We start from the raw sequence: 23,531 nt of genomic DNA, 5'->3' as shown, positions 1-23,531 counted from the left end.
ATGGTGCATAGCTGGCACCAAATTAATCTTTGATGCCATTTTTTGTTCAGTATCAGCACGTTGAAAAGATAAAGAAGAACAAACTGATGGGAATTCTGAATATGAACAGGATGAAAATGTTGACATCAATATCGGTGGTAAAAATGTAACCCATCCTGGTAGTATGATTATTTGAACAGGTGCACAAACAGACTCTGCTAGTATTGACGATCATTCCGCTTTGCGCTTTTTCTTTAATAAAAGATTATCAATTTTACTGTCAAATAGGGTAATGATGCCTACGATTTTCAAACATGCCAACTTCATGTTTATCCTAACGCCTCTGTTACATATCATCTTATTTGCAGTGCGTATAACTATTGCATGGGTCAAAAGAACTTTTACAAAGATACAATTATTGAACAACTATTTTAGACCGAGAGTGACGCTAGGGCGTTTAAATGGTTTGGAAAAATATGCATGAAGAGGAAATTTTATTTGATGAAATTCACAACAACCCAATCGTAAGTGACTTTGCATGAAGGAAATTTAGAATTTTTTAAAGATGAAATCTATAATTATTTAATATGTATATTGTTTCGATATATTCAGTGTTTATAATATTTTGTATGTACATATATTCTTTGTTATTACTACTATATTGTCTGTTCTAGGGGCCCCTAGTTTTGGATTCGCCTAGGGGCCCCAAAATTTCAGGACCGCCCCGGATAGATAACGCTCCCTGATAAGGTTATTTCTTTACTTGTAAACGTTGCTACATTACTGGTGAACTAATAAAGAAGGAGAAGTTTATGAAAAATAAATTTTAGTTGTTCGTGTTAAACGTCAATTGGCAATGGTGGGATGGTGTATGGCGGACTATTGTATTAAGTTTTTTTTAGGGGACTATTTTATTAACAGGTCACGTGTTTGAACCCCATATATGATTTTTTTTCATTATATTTTAAGGGCTTTGTGCGTAATTAAATAAATTATAGGGAGTTCTCGGAAAAAATATCCAACATGCTATGGTCACCTGACGCCTTGTGCACTTCCATCAGGTTGGCCATAGTGGGAAGTATCATATAGTAGTATCATGCATATGATACTATTGTATGATACAACCTTCATAGTGCATAGTATCATAAATAAAATAGTATCATAGATGACCTTATTAATTGACATGCATGACACATAGTAGTATAACATTTAACATGTTACAGTATCTACCTAGATTATGTTACTCTAACCCTCTCTTTCTTCATTAATTGTCTGTCACATCAACATGTTTGCTAGTCCTAAATACATGATACTATCTTAATTACTCCCACTGCCTCAGGCATCAATCTAAACATTAAGTGCCGTATTGCACCGTATTGCACGTGAAGACAAGCATCAATCTAAACATTAAGTGCAAGTTTTATGGCTCTTGGTGATGTTGCAGGATACTCATTAAGTACGAGAGGAGTACGTACTAATATTTATTCATTCATTCATTACAGCGAGCCTTCAGTCAGTGGACACGGCAGTACGGCAAAGCGCAAGTCAATCAAAATAGTTCCTGTCCAGAAAAGGAAAAGTTCAACTTAATCAACAAATTTGCACGGTGCTATTTGCGGTTGCACCTTTGGCGGTGAGCTCCTTGATAAATCTCACGAGCCTCTCGAATTCCGACGCCGAGGAGCCCCCTTTGGCGATATCCCTCCTCACCTGCTGCGCGAGCGCCTCAGCCGACCTCCTAAGAGCAATACAATACGATGACGTAGGCGGGCTATAAGATTTAAAATAATATATTTATAATGAATTGGAAGAGAGAGAAGATGAGAGAAAAGAGAAGGGGGCTACAAACTAACAGTCGGCTGTAACACGTGCTTCAATGCATTTTGTGAGAGAGGATGGTGAGCCTTGTATCAATAAAGTAACACTTATTTACATCTAGCTATTGTACTTGTGGGCTATAAGCTTGGCTATAGATGACGTGTCAACATCATATAGCCAGCAGCTGGCTGTACTATTAACCATGCTCTAATTAGCTCGCGGGATTCCATGGCCTCCCTCACCATCCGTTCCACGACGGCCTTCTCGTACACGTCCTTCATGTCCAGCCCCGTCCCCCACACGGCGTCTGTGAACCGGCTGTTGATCTGCTGGTCCGCGAGAAACGCCTTGCAGCTGTGGGCGGTGTGCTTGACGAGTACCTGCAGCATGGGGTCGAGTTCGTCGCTCTCGCCGTCGCCACGGCAAAAGCTTGGGAGATCTCGCCGCCGCAGGAAGCCCTGTGTTCGTGCAAATAAGCCACGGCTGGTGAGGCGTTCGGGCGCCGGAGTGTTGCGTCGTGGGTGCGTGTGCGTGCGCGCGCCAAGGGCGTGACAGAGCCCAGCCGGACGGACTAGGGTGTGTGTGTACGTCTTAGAGGGTGCGTGCGTGCCTGTGTTTGGTTAGCAGCTGCGATCAGCGCGGAGGGGTGACCGCGTTAGAGCGCTTGGTTCGGCCGTGCGGGCGTGTGCGTGCGCGCCGGGCGCGCGAGCTGGGAGCATGGGGATCGTGGGAGGCTCGCGGCGCGTCTGTGCGTGTGTATAAGAGCTCCCTATCTCTCCTGTGTATCGCTGCGCCGAGCTTGAGTTCGTGCTCAAGGAGAAATACACGAAAGTCGTACGTGCGGCGAAGGTGTTTGTGCGTCGTGAAAACTTTTTTGTTCATCCATTTCTCTTCCGAGCTTGTCTCCGGTGATCGCCGGCGACTAGGAGTTCCATTTTTACGCTAACATTTGGTATCACAGCCTTCAGTTAGGGAGCTCGCCGACGGCAATGGCGATCGTGCCACACGGCGGAGGCGCGGGCGGATCGGTGTCAATGGCGATGCCGATGCTCACGTCAGACAACTACATGGTGTGGGCCATCAATGCGCAGGCGATTCTCGATGTCCACACCGTGTGGGAGGCGGTGGCGCCCGGCGACGCGGCGGTGAACGTCAGGAAGGACAAGGCGGCGCGCGCGATGCTCCTGGGAGCGCTGCCGGAGGACGTGCTGCTGCAGGTGGTGACGAAGCTCACCACCAAGGAGGTATGAGACTCCTTGAAGGTGAGGTTCGTCGGCGCGGATCGTGTCCGCGCGGCGAGGCTGGCGACGCTGCGCGGGGACTTCGACCACCTGAAGATGGCGGACAGGGAGGCGCTGGACGCGTACGCCGGGAGGCTGGGAGGGATGACGGCGCGGTTCGCGAGCCTAGGGAAGACGCTGGACGACGCGGCGCTTGTGAAGAAGCTGCTGGACACCGTCCCGGATCGGCTGTTCCCCGTCGTCGCCGGCATCGAGCAGTTCTGCGACACGGCGGCCATGGCATTCGACGAGGCACTCGGTCGGCTGCACGCGTTTGACGAGCGGGTTCAGCATCGTGGATAAGACATCGGCGAGTGTGGCGGCGAACAACTGCAGCCAGAGAGGACACTTCAAACGCGACTCTACCCGAACAAAAGAAGGTGGCAGCGGCGGCGGAGCAGGCACTGCTGGCGAACGCCGACGTTGAGTACGACGGACTGCTGTAGGCCGTAGCTTAGGGGGTGAATGTTCGTGCAAATAAGCCACGGTTGGTGACACGTGTTCGGGCGCCGGAGTGTTGCATCGCGGGTGCGTGTGCGTGCGCGCGCCAAGGGCGTGAGAGAGCCCAGCCGGGCGGACTAGGGTGTGTGTGTGTACGTCTTAGGGGGGGCGTGTGTGACTATGTTTGGTTAGCAGCTGCGATCAGCGCGGAGGGGTGACCGCGTCAAAGCGCTTGGTTCGCCTGTGCGGGCGTGCGCGTGCGCGCCGCGCGCGCGAGCTGGGAGCGTGGAGCGTGGGGATCGTGGGAAGCTCGCGGCGCGTTTGTGCGCATGTATAAGAGTCCCTGTCTCTTTTGTGTATGGCTGCTTCGAGCATGAGAGAAATATAGAAAAGCCGTAGGCGCGGCGAAGGTGTTTGTGCGCGGGGAAAACTTCTGTGTTCATCCATTTCTCTTTCGAGCTTGTCTTCGATGATCGCCGGCGACTAGGAGTTCCATTTTTGCGCTAACACCCTCCATCCCTGGAACGCCATGGACCGGCTCGTCAAGGTTGGCGCCTACAGGTATGGGAACCTCGCCGAGCTCCACCAGCCTGGGCACGGAGAGGTAAGCCAAGATGCTGCTCGCGATTTCCGTGCGGAAAGCGAGCGCAGGCACGCCGAGCTCCTCGGCAATATCAATGGCGAATGGCAGCAAGCTATCGGCCACGACGCACGACACCGGCGGCAACCCGCAGTCGGCGTGTCTTCGAGCGGAGAGCGCAGGGGCGAGCAGAGCACGGTACGCGGCACTGGCGCTTGGCCTCAGAGACCTGCCAACCTCGCTGAGGTGGCCAACCGAGCGTGGGTGGTCGTCGGGGAGGCCGTCCGGCACGGACACCAAGCGGAGGCGCGGCGAAGCGGCGGCCGTGGCACGGTCGACTCGGCGGAGGTTGTGCTCCGTGTACAGGAAGGTGACGTGGACGCCGGCGCCGAGGAGGCCCGCGGCGAAAGGGAGCATGGAGTTGATGTGGCCCTGCAGCGGCCAGGGGAACACCAGCACGTGCACCGGCGCCATGGCCGCCGTTGGCCTGTCCTCGCCCGCCTGGTTCTTCCTACCGCTGCGGGTTCCGCCAAATCCAACGCAGCGAGCGGTTTTAAAATGCAGCGTCGTTTGAATTGCACTATTGAATGAAGTATTTAATCGGTGAGCTGTTGTTGTGCCTGCTTGTTTTTAGATGCGCAATGCAAGTGGGAGTACCGTACTCCAGTGTCTGCTCTACTTTAGTTGCGGAAGGACAAGGATCATAACCGGCAATGTAAAATGGTGACATACTCCCTTTTTTTTTTTATAGAACTCGTCTAAAAAATTTCAGATTTTTATTATATTAGATTCATTTTGAGTCTAATTGAGTTAAAGTGTTTTGAGTCTCATGTCATATTTAATTCATAGAATTTAGAGAAAGAAAATGAATCGCTATGCATGCATCGTTTTCTATATCCATCATGCAAGTCCAATGAATAATAGGATGCTACATTTATTGTCTCAAAAATTGAATATGTGAGAAATATTTCATTGGCTAGTTAAAACTAGTGTCATCTACTTATAATTCACCTTGGTTGATGAGATTTCAGATTTAAGTCATATAAACCGAAAAAGTATGTTTCATGATAAAAATAATAACTTGAAGCATATATATTTAAAAAATCCAATACAAGCTATCATTAATAGGCATAGTCAAGAAACAGAATAGATATTCAAATACATATACATCTCTACTTTTCAGTTTAACTTTTCAACTTTTTGTATTTGACTTTTTTTTTCAAGCACCCGCCTTCTGTTGAGGATTCCGCTACATCATCTAAATTTATATTCGATCCTACATAACATAATGGGCATTACCCTGAAATTATGCACTGACCATGCTTTTATCCTTTTATTTTCTATCATTGTTTGCTTAGACTTTTTCTTGGCTTTTGCATTTTGGCTTACGACATGAACTAATGACTGAGCTGCTAATTAGTCGATTAATCACTGACCCAACTTAGTTAACAATAGAACTCGTGCCGACTAAGGCCACTTCTAATGCATTGGTGCTAAGGCTGTTTGTAATGGTAGTATCATAAGGCTACTCCCAATGCTCCACCTTGTACAGGTGCTAAGGCTGCCACATAGGCAAAAAATCTGATGTGGCAAGCTAATTAATAGGAGAGAGATGAGTGTGGTGACCCAAGGAAAAAACAATGCTAAGCACATGAACCTAGGTAAGGCAATTAAATGAAAGAAATGCAGCAGTGCATGCACAACTTTAATTACAAAAGCATTAAATAAGGAGGCTTAGCTACAATAAGCTAAGCAACTATGCATTGGTGGCTCTAGTTGCTAAACTATTTAATGTGCTTAGCACCTCATCTTAGCACCAATGCATTGGAAGTGGCCTAAGTGATATCATGCATGCCAATTAGGCATATTTGACGAGGTGGAATAGAATTAAATGAAGAAAGAGATGATTGAGTATCATATTATGTTACCGTATCATATTAAATGTTGTGCTACAATGTGTCATGCATGGCAATAAATAAACTATTCTATGATACTACTGTATGATACTATGCATTAGGCTGGTCGTAAATGGAAGTATCATAAGTAGTATCATGCATGCCAACTAGGCATATTTGATGAGGTGACATGAAATTAAATGAGGAAAGAGAGAGTTGAGTATTATATTATGATATTGTATCATATTAAATGTTGTGCTACTATTTGTCATGTATGGCAATAAATGAAATATTCCATGATACTAGCACATGATACTATGCATTACGGATGTAGTATCATACACTAGTATCATATGCATGATACTACTATATGATACTCTCCATTACAACCAGCCTTAGGGATGTAGTATCATACACTAGTATCATATGCATGATACTAGTATATGATACTTTCCATTACAACCAGCCTAAGGTGAAATGCTAAATACATTAAATAATTTAGCAACTAAAGTCCTTAGTGCATAGTTTCTTAGCTCATTGTACTTAAGTCTCCTTATTTAATGCTTTTGTAATTAAAGTTGTGCATGCATTTATTCATTTCTTTCATTTAATTTTTTTACCTAGATTCACGCGCTTAGCATTGTTTTTTTCTCGCGTCATTACACTCATCTCTCTTCTATTAATTATCTTCCCACGTCAATTTTTTTACCTATGTGACAGTCTTAGCATCTGTACAAGGTGGAGCATTGGGAGTAGCCTAAATCAAGCCCAATAGCCCAAGTCCAAGTCCAATGTATCCTGCCACCTGCAATTATTTGCCTAAGTGCTTGACCCTAATGCATCATCGATCCGTCAGAGCTTAATATGCGCGTCTTGTTACTCGGGCAGTTGCCGCCGCCGCCGCCGCCGCTCGTCGGGTTGCCATCGCAGGAGTCTTCATGCTTCTCGACAGCTGTCGCCCGCTTGTTTGGACGCCATCGCAGGAGTCTTCATACGGCTAGACATCGGGACGCACCATCATATTGCCAGACTTCACATACTAAGATGCAAGCAGGTTCCTCTAGCTCTAGTACTTGCTAGCGGGTGGTGCGCGGCGGCACGCCACGCTTCACCAATAAATCTATATATGATTTTATAATTTTTGGTTCAAATATGTCGTATGTTTTTGGTCTTAGCTTGCTAGATGATTTTTTTTCTAACAGTCGTGCGGTGTACATAAAATCGTATACAACTATAGACAGTGGCAGGGCCAGCTCAATGTGATAGGCTCCTAATGGCATTCAACTATTTTGTGTTTTTTCCATATAAAAACTGGATTTTCTTCATCCTTGTCATTATTTTAAGAAAAAGATTACAAGCTGAGTCTGGGCAACTGCCCAAGGTAGCTGGGCAGTGGCTCCGCCACTCACTATAGAGGTTCATGTGAACCACTGAAATTTACATGTGATGATACAATGCCACAAAAGAATGTAGCATGTTTCATTTTATGTTTGAAAATAATTTTGAACTTGATTATAAAATGGTTAAACAAATATCGTAGGCGGTGGTTCAAACTTCACAAATGTCGACTGGAAGTCTGTAAGAAACCAGAAACCAACAATATGTCAAATTTTCTCAAAGCTAACTTACACCAAAAGAAATGTAAGCATCACTATTCCATACCGATTATTTCGGTTCTTGTATGTTGTAGATTATATTACCTTTTTTTCTGCATGTTCTACATATTCCAAAGAAAACCAAAGCACTGGAATGGAGGTTACACATGTTGTTACACTTCGTTTGATATAATGAAGTGTACAAAGAAATTTTGAGTTAAGCATAATTGCAGTAACTTCTATTGATGATCCTTGAATGAAAGGATAACGATATTGCGCTAATGCTTAGTCAGATACTCATGCGCGCAACACAATCTTGGCCGGCCATCTATTCACACGCGTGTTTTGCTAGCTGCACCTGGACCGAAGCGGTGGCGTGGAGTGAAATCCACTCTTACTTAGCTTCTTGAATCTCCTTGTCCATTCCCCAACCCCACCATTCGATTTCCCCATCCCCTAGCTCATTTGTTGCTCACGTTGCCGACTCGACGCCGCAGCTCACCGCGGTTCCCCATCTCCTCTAAGCCGGCAGCAGGAATCGACCACACCTCGCATGAGCGACACCCCCCAGCGAAGTAAGTTGTTCCCCTTGAGGCATAGTGTGCTTTATAGAAGTCGGCGGACTGCCTTTTCCCCTGCTACAGTAAGAAGAAGTGATTTTAATTCGATTCCAGGAAGGTCCACAGACGACGGTGTAGGCAAGTGTCTATTCTGCCGGCGTTAGTCCCGCAGAGGTGTTGGCCAGTGGTGAGGGCGTAGGCAGAGGTGGCTATCAGGCTATGGTAGCCGTGACGATGGTCGAGTGACCGGTGGAGAGGCTGGTGGTTTGCGAACTTGGAGGGGAGTGGAACAACTTGCGTTGGAGGACCCTTGAGCTTCTTTGGCGCTCGAGAAATCACACGAAGTGCTTGGATTTGATGTGGAGTACAGTAGACATGGGTTGGCAATTTTTTCTGAAAACAGGGATTTCGAAAGGAAATTTGGGGAAGTAGAAAGCTACGGAAAAGCCGGAGTGTTGCAAGGTACAATTGATGATTACTCAGTTGAAGCCAAGGTTCAGGACCATACTACAGGAAATCAAGTAGGTACAAGAGGAAGAAAAGTTCAGCACCGACTGCTACTGCGACAACAGACCTTCCCTGGCAACGGCACCAGGAATCCTTCTGCTACAGGCTACGCCTATAGGGACTTCCTTGGAAAATATGCAAAGGATTTCCCCGCGACCTTGGAGCCTTGCGTTGGTGTTCCCTTGAAGAGGAAAGGGTGATGTAGCACAGCGGCGGTAAGTATTTCCCTCAGTTTGAGAACCAAGGTACCGATCCAGTGGGAGGATCGCGTCAAGTCACAAGTACCTGCACAAACACAAAGAGCTTGCACCCAACGCTATGAAGGGGCTGTCAATCCCTTATAGATTGTTTGCAAAGTGAGAACTGAAAGCAAAAAGGAAACAAAGCAAAGTAAAAGTAAAAGTGGAGACGATAGTTGTGAATAGACCCGGGGGCCGTAGTGTTCACTAGTGGCTTCTCTCATGAAAGCAAGTAGACGGTGGGTGAACGAATTATTGTCGAGCAATTGATAGAACCGCCCGAAGTCATGACGTTATCTAAGGCAATGATTATATCTATAGGCATCACGTCCAAAACAAGTAGACCCATACTTTCTGCATCTACTACTATTACTCCACACGTCGACCGCTATCCAGCATGCATCTAGTGTATTAAGTTCATAAGAACAGAGTAACGCCTTAAGCAAGATGACATGATGTAGATGGACAATCTCAAATCTATGATGAAATCCCATCTTGTTACCCTTGATGGAAACACCATGATGCGTGCCTTACTGCCCCTTCTGTCACTGGGAAAGGTCACCGCACGGTATGAACCCAAAACCAGGCACTTCTCCCATTGCAAGAATCATAGATCTAGTTGGCCAAACAAAACCCAAGACTCGGAGAGACTTACAAGGATATCAAATCATGCATATAAGAAATCAACAAAGACTCAAATGTAATTCATAGATAATCTAATCACAAATCCACAATTCATCGGATCTCGACAAACACACCGCCAAAGAGGATTACATCGGATAGATCTCCATGAAGATCATGGAGAACTTTGTATTGAAGATCCAAGAGAGAGAAGAAGCCATCTAGCTACTAACTACGGACCCGTAGGTCTGAAGTGGACTACTCACGAGTCATTGGAGAGGCGATGATGTTGATGTAGAAGCCCTCCAACTCCAAAGTCCCCTCCGAAAGGGCACCGGGAAGGGTCTCCAGATGAGATCTCGCGGAAACGGAAGCTTGCGGCGGCGGAAAAGTGTTTTCGTGGATGCCCTGATTTTTTCTGCGATTTTAGGGAATTTATAGGCCAAAGAGCTAGGGCAGGGGAGCGCCAGGGAGGCCACAAGCCTGGTTGCCGCGGGCCCCCTTGCCGCGGCAACATGGCTTGTGGGCTCCCTGTGGGCCCCCCGTGCCTTGGCCCTCAAGTCCCCCGATCTTCTTCTGTTCCCAAAAAATTTATTTCGGGTATTTTATTCTGTTTGGACTCTGTTCCAAAATCAGATCTGAAAATAGTCAAAAACACAGAAAAAACAGGAACTGACACTTGGCACTGAATTAATAAGTTAGTCCCAAAAAAGATACAAAAGGTAAATAAAACATCCAAAGTTGACAAGATAACAACATGAAACCATCAAAATTTATATATACGTTTGAGACGTATCAAGCATCCCCAAGCTTAACTCCTGCTCGTCGTCGAGTAGGGAAGTGATAAAGAATGAATTTTTGATGCTTTCATGCTACCTAGCATAGATGTCCTTTGTAACTCCTCTTATGTGATGTGAATGTTCACATCCATTAGATTCAAAACAATAGTTTGCTATTGATGTGGAGACAATAATAATTCAAGAAAACTAGCAAGGTAATCATGAACTTTCAAAATAACAAGGCCAAAAGAAAGTTATCCCTACAAAATCATATAGTCTGGCTATGCTCCATCATCCTTGCACAACGAATTTAAATCATGCACAACCCCGGTATTGGCCAAGTAATTGTTTTCAAACCTTTACTTTCTCAAACCTTTTCAACTCTCACGCAATACATGAGCGTGAGCCATGGTTTTAGCACTATAAATGGAGTGGAGTGTGGTGGAGATTGCAAGACAAACAAGGAGAAGATGGTCACATTGACTAGGCATATCAATGAGATATGGAGATGCTCATTAATAGATATCAACATGAATGAGTAGGGATTGCCATGCAATTGATGCACTAGAGCTAAGAGTATGTGAAAGCTCTTAAAGAAAACTAGTGGGTGTGCATCCAACTTTCTTGCTCACGAAGACCTAAGGCAATTTTGAGGAAGCCTATCATTGGAATATACAAGCCAAGTTATATAATGAAAATTTCCCACTAGCTATATGATGGTGACAAAACGAGAGACTCTCAAACATGAAGATCATGGTGCTTAATAAGCACAAGTGTGGAAAGGAGATAGTAGCATTGTCCCTTCTCTCTTTTTATCTCATTTTTTGGTGGGCTCTTTGGCCTCTTTTTTTATTTTTTTTGGTGGGCATCTTTGGCCTCTTTTTGTAAATGGGCTTCACTGGCCTCTTTTATTTCCTCACATGGGACAATGCTCCATCAATAATGATCAACACACTTACAACTCAAAACTTAGAGCAATGATGACTCTATATGGAATGCCTTCGGTAGTGTACCGTGACAATAATCTAGCATGGCATAGACATCAATGGAACCATCATGCTAGCTATCTTATGATTATGCAATGGCAATGTAGAAGTGGTGGCACATGTCATGGTGGTAGTTGCATGGCAATATATCTCGGAATGGCTTTGAAAAAGCCATAGTAGGTAGGTATGGTGGCTGTTTTGAGGGAGGCTAATGGTGGGTTTTATGCACCGGCGAAAGTTGCACGACACTAAAGAAGATAGTGATGGTGGAAGGTGAAAGTGCATCTAAACCATGGACCCGACATTAGTCATGAAGATCTCATATACTTGTTGCAAAAGTTTTAGTAGTAATCATAACAAAGCATTCAACGCATACTCCTAGGGGAAGGGTTGGTAGGTATAAACCATCGCGTGATCCCGACCGCCACACAAAGGATGACAATCAATGAACTAATCATGCTCAGACTTCATCACATAGCGGTTCACCATACGTGCATGCTATGGGAATCACTAACTTCAACACAACTATTTCTAGATCCACAACACCTTACTAATATAACTTCAATATTACCACAACCACAACTCAAAACTAATTGAGATGAATCAAACTTCTCTAACTATACAATGCACATGAAGGTGGAAGTTTTCATATCCCTTTGGATAACTACCCCTTCTGAGACTACTTTCATAGCATAGATCAACTACCACGCCACGCGCTTCCGTGCTCTAAAAGATATAGGTGAAGCACACAGAGCAAAATCAACTAGCTCAAAAGATATAAGCGAAGCACATGTGAGCTGAATTGTCTAACCAAAAGATATAAGTGAAGCTCGACAAAATCACGGTGAGTGCATGTCTCTCTCTCTAGGTGTGCAGCAAAAAAGATTGTGACACAACAAAAATTAAAGAATCCTACGATACAAGACGCTCCAAGCAAAACACATAACATGTGGTGAATAAAATATAGCCCCAAGTAATGTTATCAATGGATTGAAGACGAAAGAGGGGATGCCTTCCCGGGGGATCCCCAAGCTTAGGCTTTTCCGACATACTTGAATCAACTTGGGGTGCCTTGGGCATCCCCAAGCTTGAGCTCTTGCCACTCTTTATCTTTTTGTCCATAAGAACTTCACCCAAAACTTGAAAACTTCACAACACGAAACTTAAACAGAAACTTGTGATAACATTAGTATAAGAAAGCAAACCAACACTTCCTTAGGTACTGTAGAAAACTTAAATTCTACTTATGTTGATGTTGGGTTACTATATTTTCAATATTCCATGGCTAATACCCCCCCCCCCCCCGATACTATCCATAGTTTCATCAAAATAAGCAACCAACTCAACAAAAACAGAATCTGTTAACAGAAGACTAGTCTATAGCAATTTGTATACTTCGTATACTTCTGGTACTTCAAAAATTCTTAACAATTACGACAGTCTGAAGAATTTGCATAGCAATCAGCAGCAAAAAGAATCAACTCAAAATATCTTACAAAACAAAAATGAAAATTCTTTTCGTGAGCAGAAAGTTTCTGTCTTTTCCAGCATGACCAAACGATCATCCCCAAGACTAATCATAACGGTTTTACTTGGCACAAACACAAAAGAAACACAAAAAACACAATCATAACAGAATTATGAAAGTGTGGAAAACACAAAACAGAAAGAAAAATGATAGATTCATTGGGTTGCCTCCCAACAAGCGCTATTGTTTAACGCCCTTAGCTAGGCATAAGGTGATTGAATCACGTATAGTCATCTTCGGTGCTCAAACCATAAGTAGCCCTCATCATAGATTCATAAGGCAATCTTATTTTCTTTCTAGGAAAATGCTTCGTGCCCTTCTTTAGAGGAAATTGAAATCTAATATTCCCTTCCTTCATATCGATGATGGCACCAATAGTCCTTAGGAAAGGTCTACCAAGAATAATGGGACATGAAGGATTGCAATCTATGTCAAGTACAATGAAATCCACGGGTACATAGTTCTTATTTGCAACAATAAGAACATCATTGATCCTTCCCATGGGTTTCTTGATAGTAGAATCCGCAAGATGCAAATTAAGAGAACACTCTTCAATCTCATGAAAACCAAGAATATCACATAAAGACTTTGGAATCGCGGAAACACTAGCACCCAAATCACACAAAGCATTGCATTCATAGTTTTTATCTTGATTTTGATAGTAGGTTCCCACTCATCATGAAGTTTTCTAGGTATAGAGACTTCTAATTCGAGCTTCTCTTCAAGAGATTTCATCATAGCATCTACTGTTGGAAATATGCCGTAGAGGCAATAATAATATGGTTATTATCATATTTCCTTGTTCATGATAATCGTCTATTGTTCATGCTATAATTGTATTAACAGGAAACAGTAATACATGTGTGAATAAATAGATCACAATGTGTCCCTAGCAAGCCTCTAGTTGGCTAGCTCGTTAGTCAATAGATGATCATGGTTTCCTGATCATGGGCATTAGATGTCATTGATAATGGGATCACATCATTGGTAGAATGATGTGATGGACAAGACCCAATCCTAAGCCTAGCACTAGATCGTATTGTTCGTGTGCTAAAGCTTTTCTAATGTCAAGTATCTTTTCCTTCGACCGTGAGATTGTGCAACTCCCGGATACCGTAGGAGTGCTTTGGGTGTATCAAACGTCACAACGTAACTGGGTGACTATAAAGGTGCACTACGGGTACCTCCGAAAGTGTCTGTTGGGTTGGTACGAATCGAGATCGGGATTTGTCACTCCGTGTGACGGAGAGGTATCTCTGGGCCCACTCGGTAGAACATCATCATGAGCTCAATGTGACTAAGGAGTTAGTCACACGATGACGTGCTACGGAACGAGTAAAGAGACTTACCGGCAACGAGATTGAACAAGGTATAGGTATACCGACGATCGAATCTCGGGCAAGTTCTATACCGACAGACAAAGGGAATCGTATACGGGATTGATTGAATCCTTGACATCGTGGTTCATCCGATGAGATCATCGTGGAGCTAGTGGGAGCCACCATGGGTATCCAGACCCCGCTGATGGTTATTGGCTAGAGAGGTGTCTCGGTCATGTCTGCCTGTCTCCCGAACCCGTAGGGTCTACACACTTAAGGTTCGATGACGCTAGGGTTATAGGGAATTGTTGTACGAGGTTACCGAAAGTTGTTCGGAGTCCCGGATGAGATCCCGGACGTCACGAGGAGCTCCGGAATGGTCCGGAGGTAAAGATTGATATATAGGACGGATGGTTTTGGACACCGGAAGTGTTTCGGGCGTCACAGGTAATGTACCGGGACCACCGGAGGTGGTCCCGGGGGAGCACCGAAGGGGGGCAACGACCTCGGGAGACTAGATGGGCAAAGTGGGGAAGGGAACCAGCCCCTAAGTGGGCTCGTGCGCCCCCCACCCAGCCCATGTGCACCAGAGAAAGGAGGAAGGGGGGAACCCTAGCATAGGTGGGCCTAAGGCCCACCAGAGGGGTGCGCCACCCCTCCTCCCTGCCCTGGCCGCCGCCCCCTCTCCCATCTAGGGCTGCCGCACCCCTTGGGGGTGGGAACCCTAAGGGCTGCGCCCCCTCCCTCTCCCCCTATATATAGTTGAGGGTTCGGGGCTGTTTGACACACCGTTTCATCTCTCTCTCGGCGCAGCCCTGCTCCTCTCCCTCCTCCTCTCTGCCGGCGCTTGGCGAAGCCCTGCCGGGAGACCTCGTCTCTCCACCGACACCACGCCGTCGTGTTGCTGGACTTCTTCCCCAACCTCTCCCTCCTCCTTGCTGGATCAAGGTGCGGGAGACGTCACCGGGCTGCACGTGTGTTGAACGCGGAGGTGCCGTTGTTCGGCACTAGATCGGATTCGCCGCGAGTACGACTCCATCAACCGCGTTCTAGCAACGCTTCCGCTTAGCGATCTTCAAAGGTACGAAGATGCTATTACCCCTCTCTCGTTGCTGGTCTCTCCATAGGAAGATCTGAACATGCGTAGGAAAATTTTGAATTTATGCTACGTTACACAACAGTGGTATCAGAGCGAGGTTTTCTATGCGTAGATTCTATGCACGAGTAGAACACAAAAGTTGTGGGCGATGGTTTGTCATTTTGCTTGCCGTTACTAGTCTTATTATTTTCCGGCGGTATTGTGGGATGAAGCGGCCCGGACCGACCTTACACGTACGCTTACATGAGACTGGTTCCACCGACAGACATGCACATCGTGCATAAAGGTGGCTAGCGGGTGTCTGTCTCTCCTACTCTAGTCGGATTGGATTTGATGAAAAGGGTCCTTATGAAGGGTAAATAGCTTTGGCATATCATCATTGTGGCTGTCACGTAGGTAAGAAGGCGTTCTTGCTAGAAACCCAAATCAGCCACGTAAAGCTTGCAACAACAATTAGAGGACGTCTAACTTGTTTTTGCAGGGTTTTGACATGTGATGTGATATGGCCAAAGTTGTGATGTTGCGTGTATGATGTATGAGATGATCATGTTATTGTAATAGGTTTCACGACTTGCATGTCGATGAGTATGACAACCGGCAGGAGCCATAGGAGTTGTCTTAATTTATTGTATGAGATGCAACGCCATGTGCTTACTACTTTTACTTCATTGCTAACGGTTAGCCATAGTAGTAGTGATAGTAGTGGTTGGCGTGACGACTTCACGGAGACACGATGATGGAGATCATGATGATGGAGATCATGGTGTCACGCCGGTGACGATGATGATCATGCGATGCCTGAAGATGGAGATCGAAAGAGCAAAGATGATAATGGCCATATCATGTCACTATATGATTGCATTGTGATGTTTATCATGTTTTACATCTTATTGCTTAAAACGACGGTAGCATAATAAGATGATCCCTCTTAAAATTTCGAGAACGTATTCCCCTAAGTGTGCACCGTTTCGAAGGTTCGTTGTCTCGAAGCACCACGTGATGATCGGGTGTGATAGATTCTAACGTTCGCATACAACGGGTGTAAGCCAGATTTACACACGCGAAACACCTAGGTTGACTCGACGAGCTTAGCATGTACAGACATGACCTCGAATACAAGAGACCGAAAGGTCGAACATGAGTCGTATGGTTGAATACGATCAGCATGAAGTTGCTCACCATGGTGACTAGTCCGTCTCACGTGATGATCGGACACGGGTTAGTCAACATGGATCATGTATCACTTAGATGACTAGAGGGATGTCGATTTAAGTGGGAGTTCATACTTAATTTTATTAAATGAACTTAATTGTCATGAACTTAGTCTAAAAGTTGTCTTTATAAATATTGTAGATGTCCAACGTCAACCTCAACTTCAACGCATTCCTAGAGAAAAACAAGCTGAAAGATGATGGTAGCAACTATGCGGACTGGGTTCGCAACTTGAAGCTCATCCTTGAAGCAGCTAAAAAGGCTTATGTCCTTAATGCGCTGCTAGGTGACCCTCCCGCTCCCGCAGCAGCCCAGGACATTCTGAACGTCTGGCAAGCGCGGAGTGATGACTACTCTCTGGTCAGGTGTGGCATGTTATACAGTTTAGAAACGGGGCTCCAAAGGCGTTTTGAGCAACACGGGGCATATGAGATGTTCCAGGAGCTGAAGCTAGTCTTTCTAGATCATGCCCGTGTCGAGAGATATGAAGTCTTCGACAAGTTCTTCAGCTGTAAGATGGAGGAGAACAGTTCTGTCAGTGAGCACATACTCAAAATGTCTGGGTTACACGGTCGTCTGACTTCACTTGGAGTCGAACTTCCGGATGATGCTATCATTGACAGAATCCTCCAGTCACTCCCACCAAGCTACAAAGGCTTTGTGCTTAACTACAACATGCAAGGGATGGAGAAAACCATTCCCGAGTTGTACTCGATGCTCAAGTCTGCAGAAGTAGAAATCAAGAAAGAGCATCAAGTGTCGATGGTCAACAAGACCACTAGTTTCAAGAAAGGCAGGGGTAAGAAGAACTTCAAGAAAGACGGCAAAACTGTTGCCGCGCCTGGTAAGCCAGATGCCAGGAAGAAGAAAAAGAACGGACCCAAGCCTGAGACTGAGTGTTTCTATTGCAAGGGAAAGGGTCACTGGAAGCGGAACTGCCCCAAATACTTAGCGGACAAGAAGGCCGGCAACGTTAAAGGTATATGTGATATACATGTTATTGATGTGTACCTTACCAGCGCTCGTAGTAGCTCCTGGGTATTTGATACCGGTGATGTTGCTCACATTTGCAACTCAAAGCAGGAACTGCGGAATAAGCGGAGACTGGCCAAGGACGAGGTGACGATGCGCATCGGGAATGGTTCAAAGGTCGATGTGATCGCCGTCGGCACGATGCCTCTACATCTACCGTCGGGATTAGTTTTAAACCTTAATAATTGTTATTTAGTACCAGCTTTAAGCATGAACATTGTATCAGGGTCTTGCTTAATGCGAGACGGCTACTCATTTAAGTCAGAGAATAATGGTTGTTCTATTTATATGAGTGATATGTTTTATGGTCATGCTCCGCTGGTGAATGGTTTGTTCTTGATGAATCTCGATCGTGATGTTACACATATTCATAGTGTGAGTACCAAAAGATGCAAAGTTGATAATGATAGTCTCACATACTTGTGGCACTGCCGCCTTGGTCATATCGGCGTTAAGCGCATGAAGAAACTCCATACTGATGGACTATTAGAGTCTCTTGACTTTGAATCATTTGACACATGCGAACCGTGCCTCATGGGCAAGATGACTAAGACTCCATTCTCAGGAATAATGGAGAGAGCAACCGACTTATTGGAAATAATACATACTGATGTGTGTGGTCCAATGAACGTTGAAGCTCGCGGTGGTTATCGTTATGTTCTCACTCTCACCGATGATTTGAGTAGGTATGGGTATATCTACTTGATGAAGCACAAATCTGGGACGTTTGAAAAGTTCAAGGAATTTCAGAGTGAGGTTGAGAATCAACGTGACAGAAAAATTAAATGTCTACGATCTGATCGTGGAGGAGAATATTTGAGTCACGAGTTTGGCACACACCTAAGGAAGTGTGGAATCGTTTCACAACTGACGCCGCCAGGCACACCGCAGCGCAACGGAGTGTCTGAACGTCGTAATCGCACTTTATTAGATATGGTACGATCTATGATGTCTCTCACCGACTTGCCACTATCATTTTGGGGATACGCATTAGAAACTGCAGCATTCACTTTAAATAGGGCACCGTCTACATCCGTTGAGACGACACCGTATGAACTATGGTTTGGCAAGAAACCTAAGTTGTCGTTTCTTAAAGTTTGGGGCTGCGATGCTTATGTGAAGAAACTTCAACCAGAAAAGCTCGAACCCAAAGCGGAGAAATGTGTATTCATAGGATACCCTAAGGAAACTATTGGGTATACCTTCTATCTTAGATGCGAAGGTAAAACCTTTGTTGCCAAGAACGGATCCTTTCTAGAGAAAGAGTTTCTCTCGAAAGAAGTAAGTGGGAGGAAGGTAGAACTTGATGAGGTAATTACACCCCCTCTCGAACAGGAAAGTAGCGCAGCGCAGGAAGTTGTTCCTATGGCGCCTACACCGACTGAAGAGGAAGTTAATGATGATGATCATGAAGCTTCGGATCAAGTTAATACTGAACCATGAAGGTCCACAAGGGTATGCTCCTCACCAGAGTGGTACGACAACCCTGTGATGGAAATCATGTTGTTAGACAACAGTGAACCTTCGAACTATGAAGAAGCGATGGCGGGCCCGGATTCCAACAAGTGGCTTGAGGCTATGAAATCCGAGATAGGATCCATGTATGAGAACAAAGTGTGGACTTTGGTGGACTTGCCTGATGACCGGCGAGCCATAGAAAATAAATGGATCTTCAAGAAGAAGACTGATGCAAACGGTAATGTAACCGTTTACAAAGCTCGACTTGTCGCAAAGGGTTTTCGACAAATTCAAGGAGTTGACTACGAAGAGACTTTCTTTCCCGTAGCAAAGCTGAAATCAGTCCGAATCATGCTAGCAATTGCCGCCTTTTATGATTATGAAATTTGGCAAATGGACATCAAAACGGCGTTCCTTAACGGGAACCTTAAGGAAGAGTTGTATATGATGCAACCAGAAGGTTTTGTCGACCCTAAGGGTGCTAACAAAGTGTGCAAGCTCCAGCGCTCCATCTATGGGCTGGTGCAAGCATCTCGGAGTTGGAACATTCGCTTTAATGAGGTGATTAAAGCATCTGGGTTCATACAGGTTTACGGAGAAGCCTGTCTGTACAAGAAAGTGAGTGGGAGCTCTGTAGCTTTCCTCGTACTATATGTGGATGACATATTATTTATGGGGAATGATATAGAGATGTTGGAGAGCATAAAGGCCTATTTGAACAAGAGTTTTTCAATGAAGGACCTTGGAGAAGCTGCATACGTATTAGGCATCAAGATCTATAGAGATAGATCGAGACGCCTCATAGGTCTTTCGCAAAGTACATACCTTGACAAGATATTGAAGAAGTTCAATATGGAAAACTCAAAGAAAGGGTTCTTGCCAGTTTTGCAAGGTATGAGATTGAGTAAGACTCAGTCGCCGACCACGGCAGCAGATAGAGAGAAGATGAGTTCTGTCCCCTACGCTTCAGCCGTGGGCTCTCTAATGTATGCCATGCTGTGTACCAGACCTGATATAAACCTTTCCATAAGCTTGGTAGGGAGGTACCAAAGTAATCCCGGTGCGGAACACTTGACAGCGGTCAAGAATATCCTTAAGTACCTGAAAAGGACTAAGGAAATGTTTCTCGTTTATGGAGGTGACGAAGAGCTCGTCGTAAAGGGTTACGTCGACGCTAGCTTCGACACAGATCCGGATGACTCTAAGTCACAAACCGGATACGTATATGTGTTGAATGGTGGGGCAGTGAACTGGTGCAGCAGCAAGCAAGAAGTCGTGGCAACATCTACATGTGAAGCGGAGTACATAGCTGCTTCAGAAGCGGCTCATGAAGGAATTTGGATGAAGGATCTCATCACCGACCTTGGAGTGGTTCCAAGCGCGTCGGGTCCTATGACACTCTTCTGTGATAACACTGGAGCCATTGCCATAGCCAAGGAGCCCAGGTTTCACCGGAAGACGAAGCACATCAAGCGCCGCTACAACTCCATCCAGGACCATGTCCAGAGTGGAGTGATAGATATTTGTAAAGTACACACGGATCTGAATATTGCAGACCCGTTGACTAAACCTCTTCCACGAGCAAAACATGATCAACACCATAATGCTATGGGTGTTCGATACATCACAATGTAACTAGATTATTGACTCTAGTGCAAGTGGGATACTGTTGGAAATATGCCCTAGAGGCAATAATAATATGGTTATTATCATATTTCCTTGTTCATGATAATCGTCTATTGTTCATGCTATAATTGTATTAACAGGAAACAGTAATACATGTGTGAATAAATAGATCACAATGTGTCCCTAGCAAGCCTCTAGTTGGCTAGCTCGTTAGTCAATAGATGATCATGGTTTCCTGATCATGGGCATTAGATGTCATTGATAACGGGATCACATCATTGGGAGAATGATGTGATGGACAAGACCCAATCCTAAGCCTAGCACTAGATCGTATTGTTCGTGTGCTAAAGCTTTTCTAATGTCAAGTATCTTTTCCTTCGACTGTGAGATTGTGCAACTCCCGGATACGGTAGGAGTGCTTTGGGTGTATCAAACGTCACAACGTAACTGGGTGACTATAAAGGTGCACTACGGGTACCTCCGCAAGTGTCTATTGGGTTGGTACGAATCGAGATCGGGATTTGTCACTCTGTGTGACGGAGAGGTATCTTTGGGCCCACTCGGTAGAACATCATCATGAGCTCAATGTGACTAAGGAGTTAGTCATACGATGACGTGCTATGGAACGAGTAAAGAGACTTATCGGTAACGAGATTGAACAAGGTATAGGTATACCGACGATCGAATCTCGGGCAAGTTCTATACCGACAGACAAAGGGAATCGTATACGGGATTGATTGAATCCTTGACATCGTGGTTCATCCGATGAGATCATCGTGGAGCTAGTGGGAGCCACCATGGGTATCCAGACCCCGCTGATGGTTATTGGCCAAAGAGGTGTCTCGGTCATGTCTGCCTGTCTCCCGAACCCGTATGGTCTACACACTTAAGGTTCGATGACGCTAGGGTTATAGGGAATTGTTGTACGAGGTTACTGAAAGTTGTTTGGAGTCCCGGATGAGATCCCGGACGTCACGAGGAGCTCCGGAATGGTCCGGAGGTGAAGATTGATATATAGGACGGATGGTTTTGGACACCGGAAGTGTTTCGGGCGTCACCGGTAATGTACCGGGACCACCGGAGGTGGTCCCGGGGGAGCACCGAAGGGGGGCAACGACCCCGGGAGGCTAGATGGGCTAAGTGGGGAAGGTAACCAGCCCCTAAGTGGGCTGGTGCGCCCCCCACCCAGCCCATGCGCACCAGAGAAAGGGGGGAAGGGGGGAACCCTAGCATAGGTGGGCCTAAGGCCCACCAGAGGGGTGCGCCACCCCTCCTCCCTGCCCTGGCCGCCGCCCCCTCCCCCATCTAGGGCTGCCGCACCCCTTGGGGGTGGGAACCCTAAGGGCTGCGCCCCCTCCCTCTCCCCCTATATATAGTTGAGGGTTCGGGGCTGTTTGACACACCGTTTCATCTCTCTCTCGGCGCAGCCCTGCTCCTCTCCCTCCTCCTCTCTGCCGGAGCTTGGCGAAGCCCTGCCGGGAGACCTCGTCTCTCCACCGACACCACGCCGTCGTGTTGCTGGACTTCTTCCCAACCTCTCCCTCCTCCTTGCTGGATCAAGGTGCGGGAGACGTCACCGGGCTGCACGTGTGTTGAATGCGGAGGTGCCGTTGTTCGGCACTACATCAGAATCGCCGCGAGTACGACTCCATCAACCGCGTTCTAGCAACGCTTCCGCTTAGTGATCTTCAAAGGTACGAAAATGCTCTTACCCCTCTCTCGTTGCTGGTCTCTCCATAGGAAGATCTGAACATGCGTAGGAAAATTTTGAATTTATGCTACGTTACCCAACATCTACGATATGAGCGGTAAAGGATTTGCTTTGGCTATAAGCATGTGGAGAGTTTGCAATCGATTGCATCAAGGAAATGCATTAAAACAAGGAGCAACTATCATAATTGAATTTCTTGAAATCCAAAGTGGGAGTTCCATTACTACCCAATATTTTGATTTCTTCTACTCCACTCTCCACACCTTTATCATCAAGATAGGTGGACTCCGAATCATTGGGGCGTTTTTCAACCAAAGTGGATTCACATCCAGCCCCTTCACCAATAAGTTTGACATGCGAAAACAAAGATTCAAGAGGAGTCAAACCAAGCACTTTAAGATCTTCGTGATTTGCATCACTAGAACACACCCTTTTAAACCATTCATGCCTAGCGCAAATTTGGGCGGTTCTTTCTTTGCTCTCATTCATGGAGACACACATAGCTTTTAAAGTTTCATCCAAGTTAACCTTGGGAGGAGCACATCTAAATTTCAAAGCATCAATATCACAAGACATCCTATCAACTCTCTTAGCCAAATCGTCTATTTTGAGTAGTTTCTCCTCTATGGACGCATTGAAAATCTTTTGAGAGTTGATGAACTCTTTGATATTACTCTCTAAATCAGAGGGTACTTTGTTATGATTTCCATAAGTGTTGTTGTAGGAATTGCCATAATTGTTAGAGGAGTTACTAGGAAAAGGCCTAGGAACATAGTTTCCTCTAAAAGCATTTTTGTTGCCAAAATTGTTCCTACAAAAAAAATTAATGTCCAAACTAGCGTTGCTACTCTCAGTCAAGGAAGATAGTGGCATGTCATTAGGATCTAAAGGAGCATTTCTACTAGAAACCAAATTCATCAACTCGTCCATATTAGCACTAAGCGAGTTAATTTCTTCTAAAGCGTGTACCATTTTGCGAGCATGTGACCTTTCAGTGTGCGACTGAGAGTAGTTGGTCGTGATATTGTCTAGGAGTTTTGTAGCGTCTCCTAACGTGATTTCCATGAGCGTTCCACCTAAGGCGGAGTCCAAGATATTGCGAGAATCAAAATTCAAACCAGCATAAAAGATTTGTATAATCATCCACAAACTCAAGCCATGAGCGGGACAATTTCTAATCATTAGCTTCATCCTCTCCCAAGATTGTGCAACGTGTTCATGATCAAGTTGCTTGAAATTCATGATATCGTTACGTAGAGAGATAAT

At 45.4% G+C, this 23,531-nt stretch overlaps 1 protein-coding gene across 1 annotated transcript; it reads right to left on the bottom strand.

Moving 5' to 3' along the window:
- Positions 1-1,569: 1,569 nt before the first annotated feature.
- LOC123428684 (7-deoxyloganetic acid glucosyltransferase-like) lies at positions 1,570-4,572 on the bottom strand. The gene is made up of 5 exons (XM_045112870.1): positions 4,027-4,572; positions 3,444-3,517; positions 2,909-3,341; positions 1,999-2,255; positions 1,570-1,714 (listed from the first exon to the last, which is right to left on the bottom strand). Exons 1-5 carry the CDS (start codon positions 4,570-4,572, stop codon positions 1,570-1,572), a joined length of 1,455 nt encoding a protein of 484 aa, XP_044968805.1.
- Between the last annotated feature and the right edge of the window lie 18,959 nt (positions 4,573-23,531).

The sequence above is a fragment of the Hordeum vulgare genome, chromosome 2H, assembly GCF_904849725.1.
Source record: "Hordeum vulgare subsp. vulgare chromosome 2H, MorexV3_pseudomolecules_assembly, whole genome shotgun sequence".
Classification (NCBI taxonomy): domain Eukaryota; kingdom Viridiplantae; phylum Streptophyta; class Magnoliopsida; order Poales; family Poaceae; genus Hordeum; species Hordeum vulgare.
The sequence above is the reverse complement of the archived record's forward strand: the minus strand, read 5'-3'. Positions and strand labels throughout refer to the sequence as shown.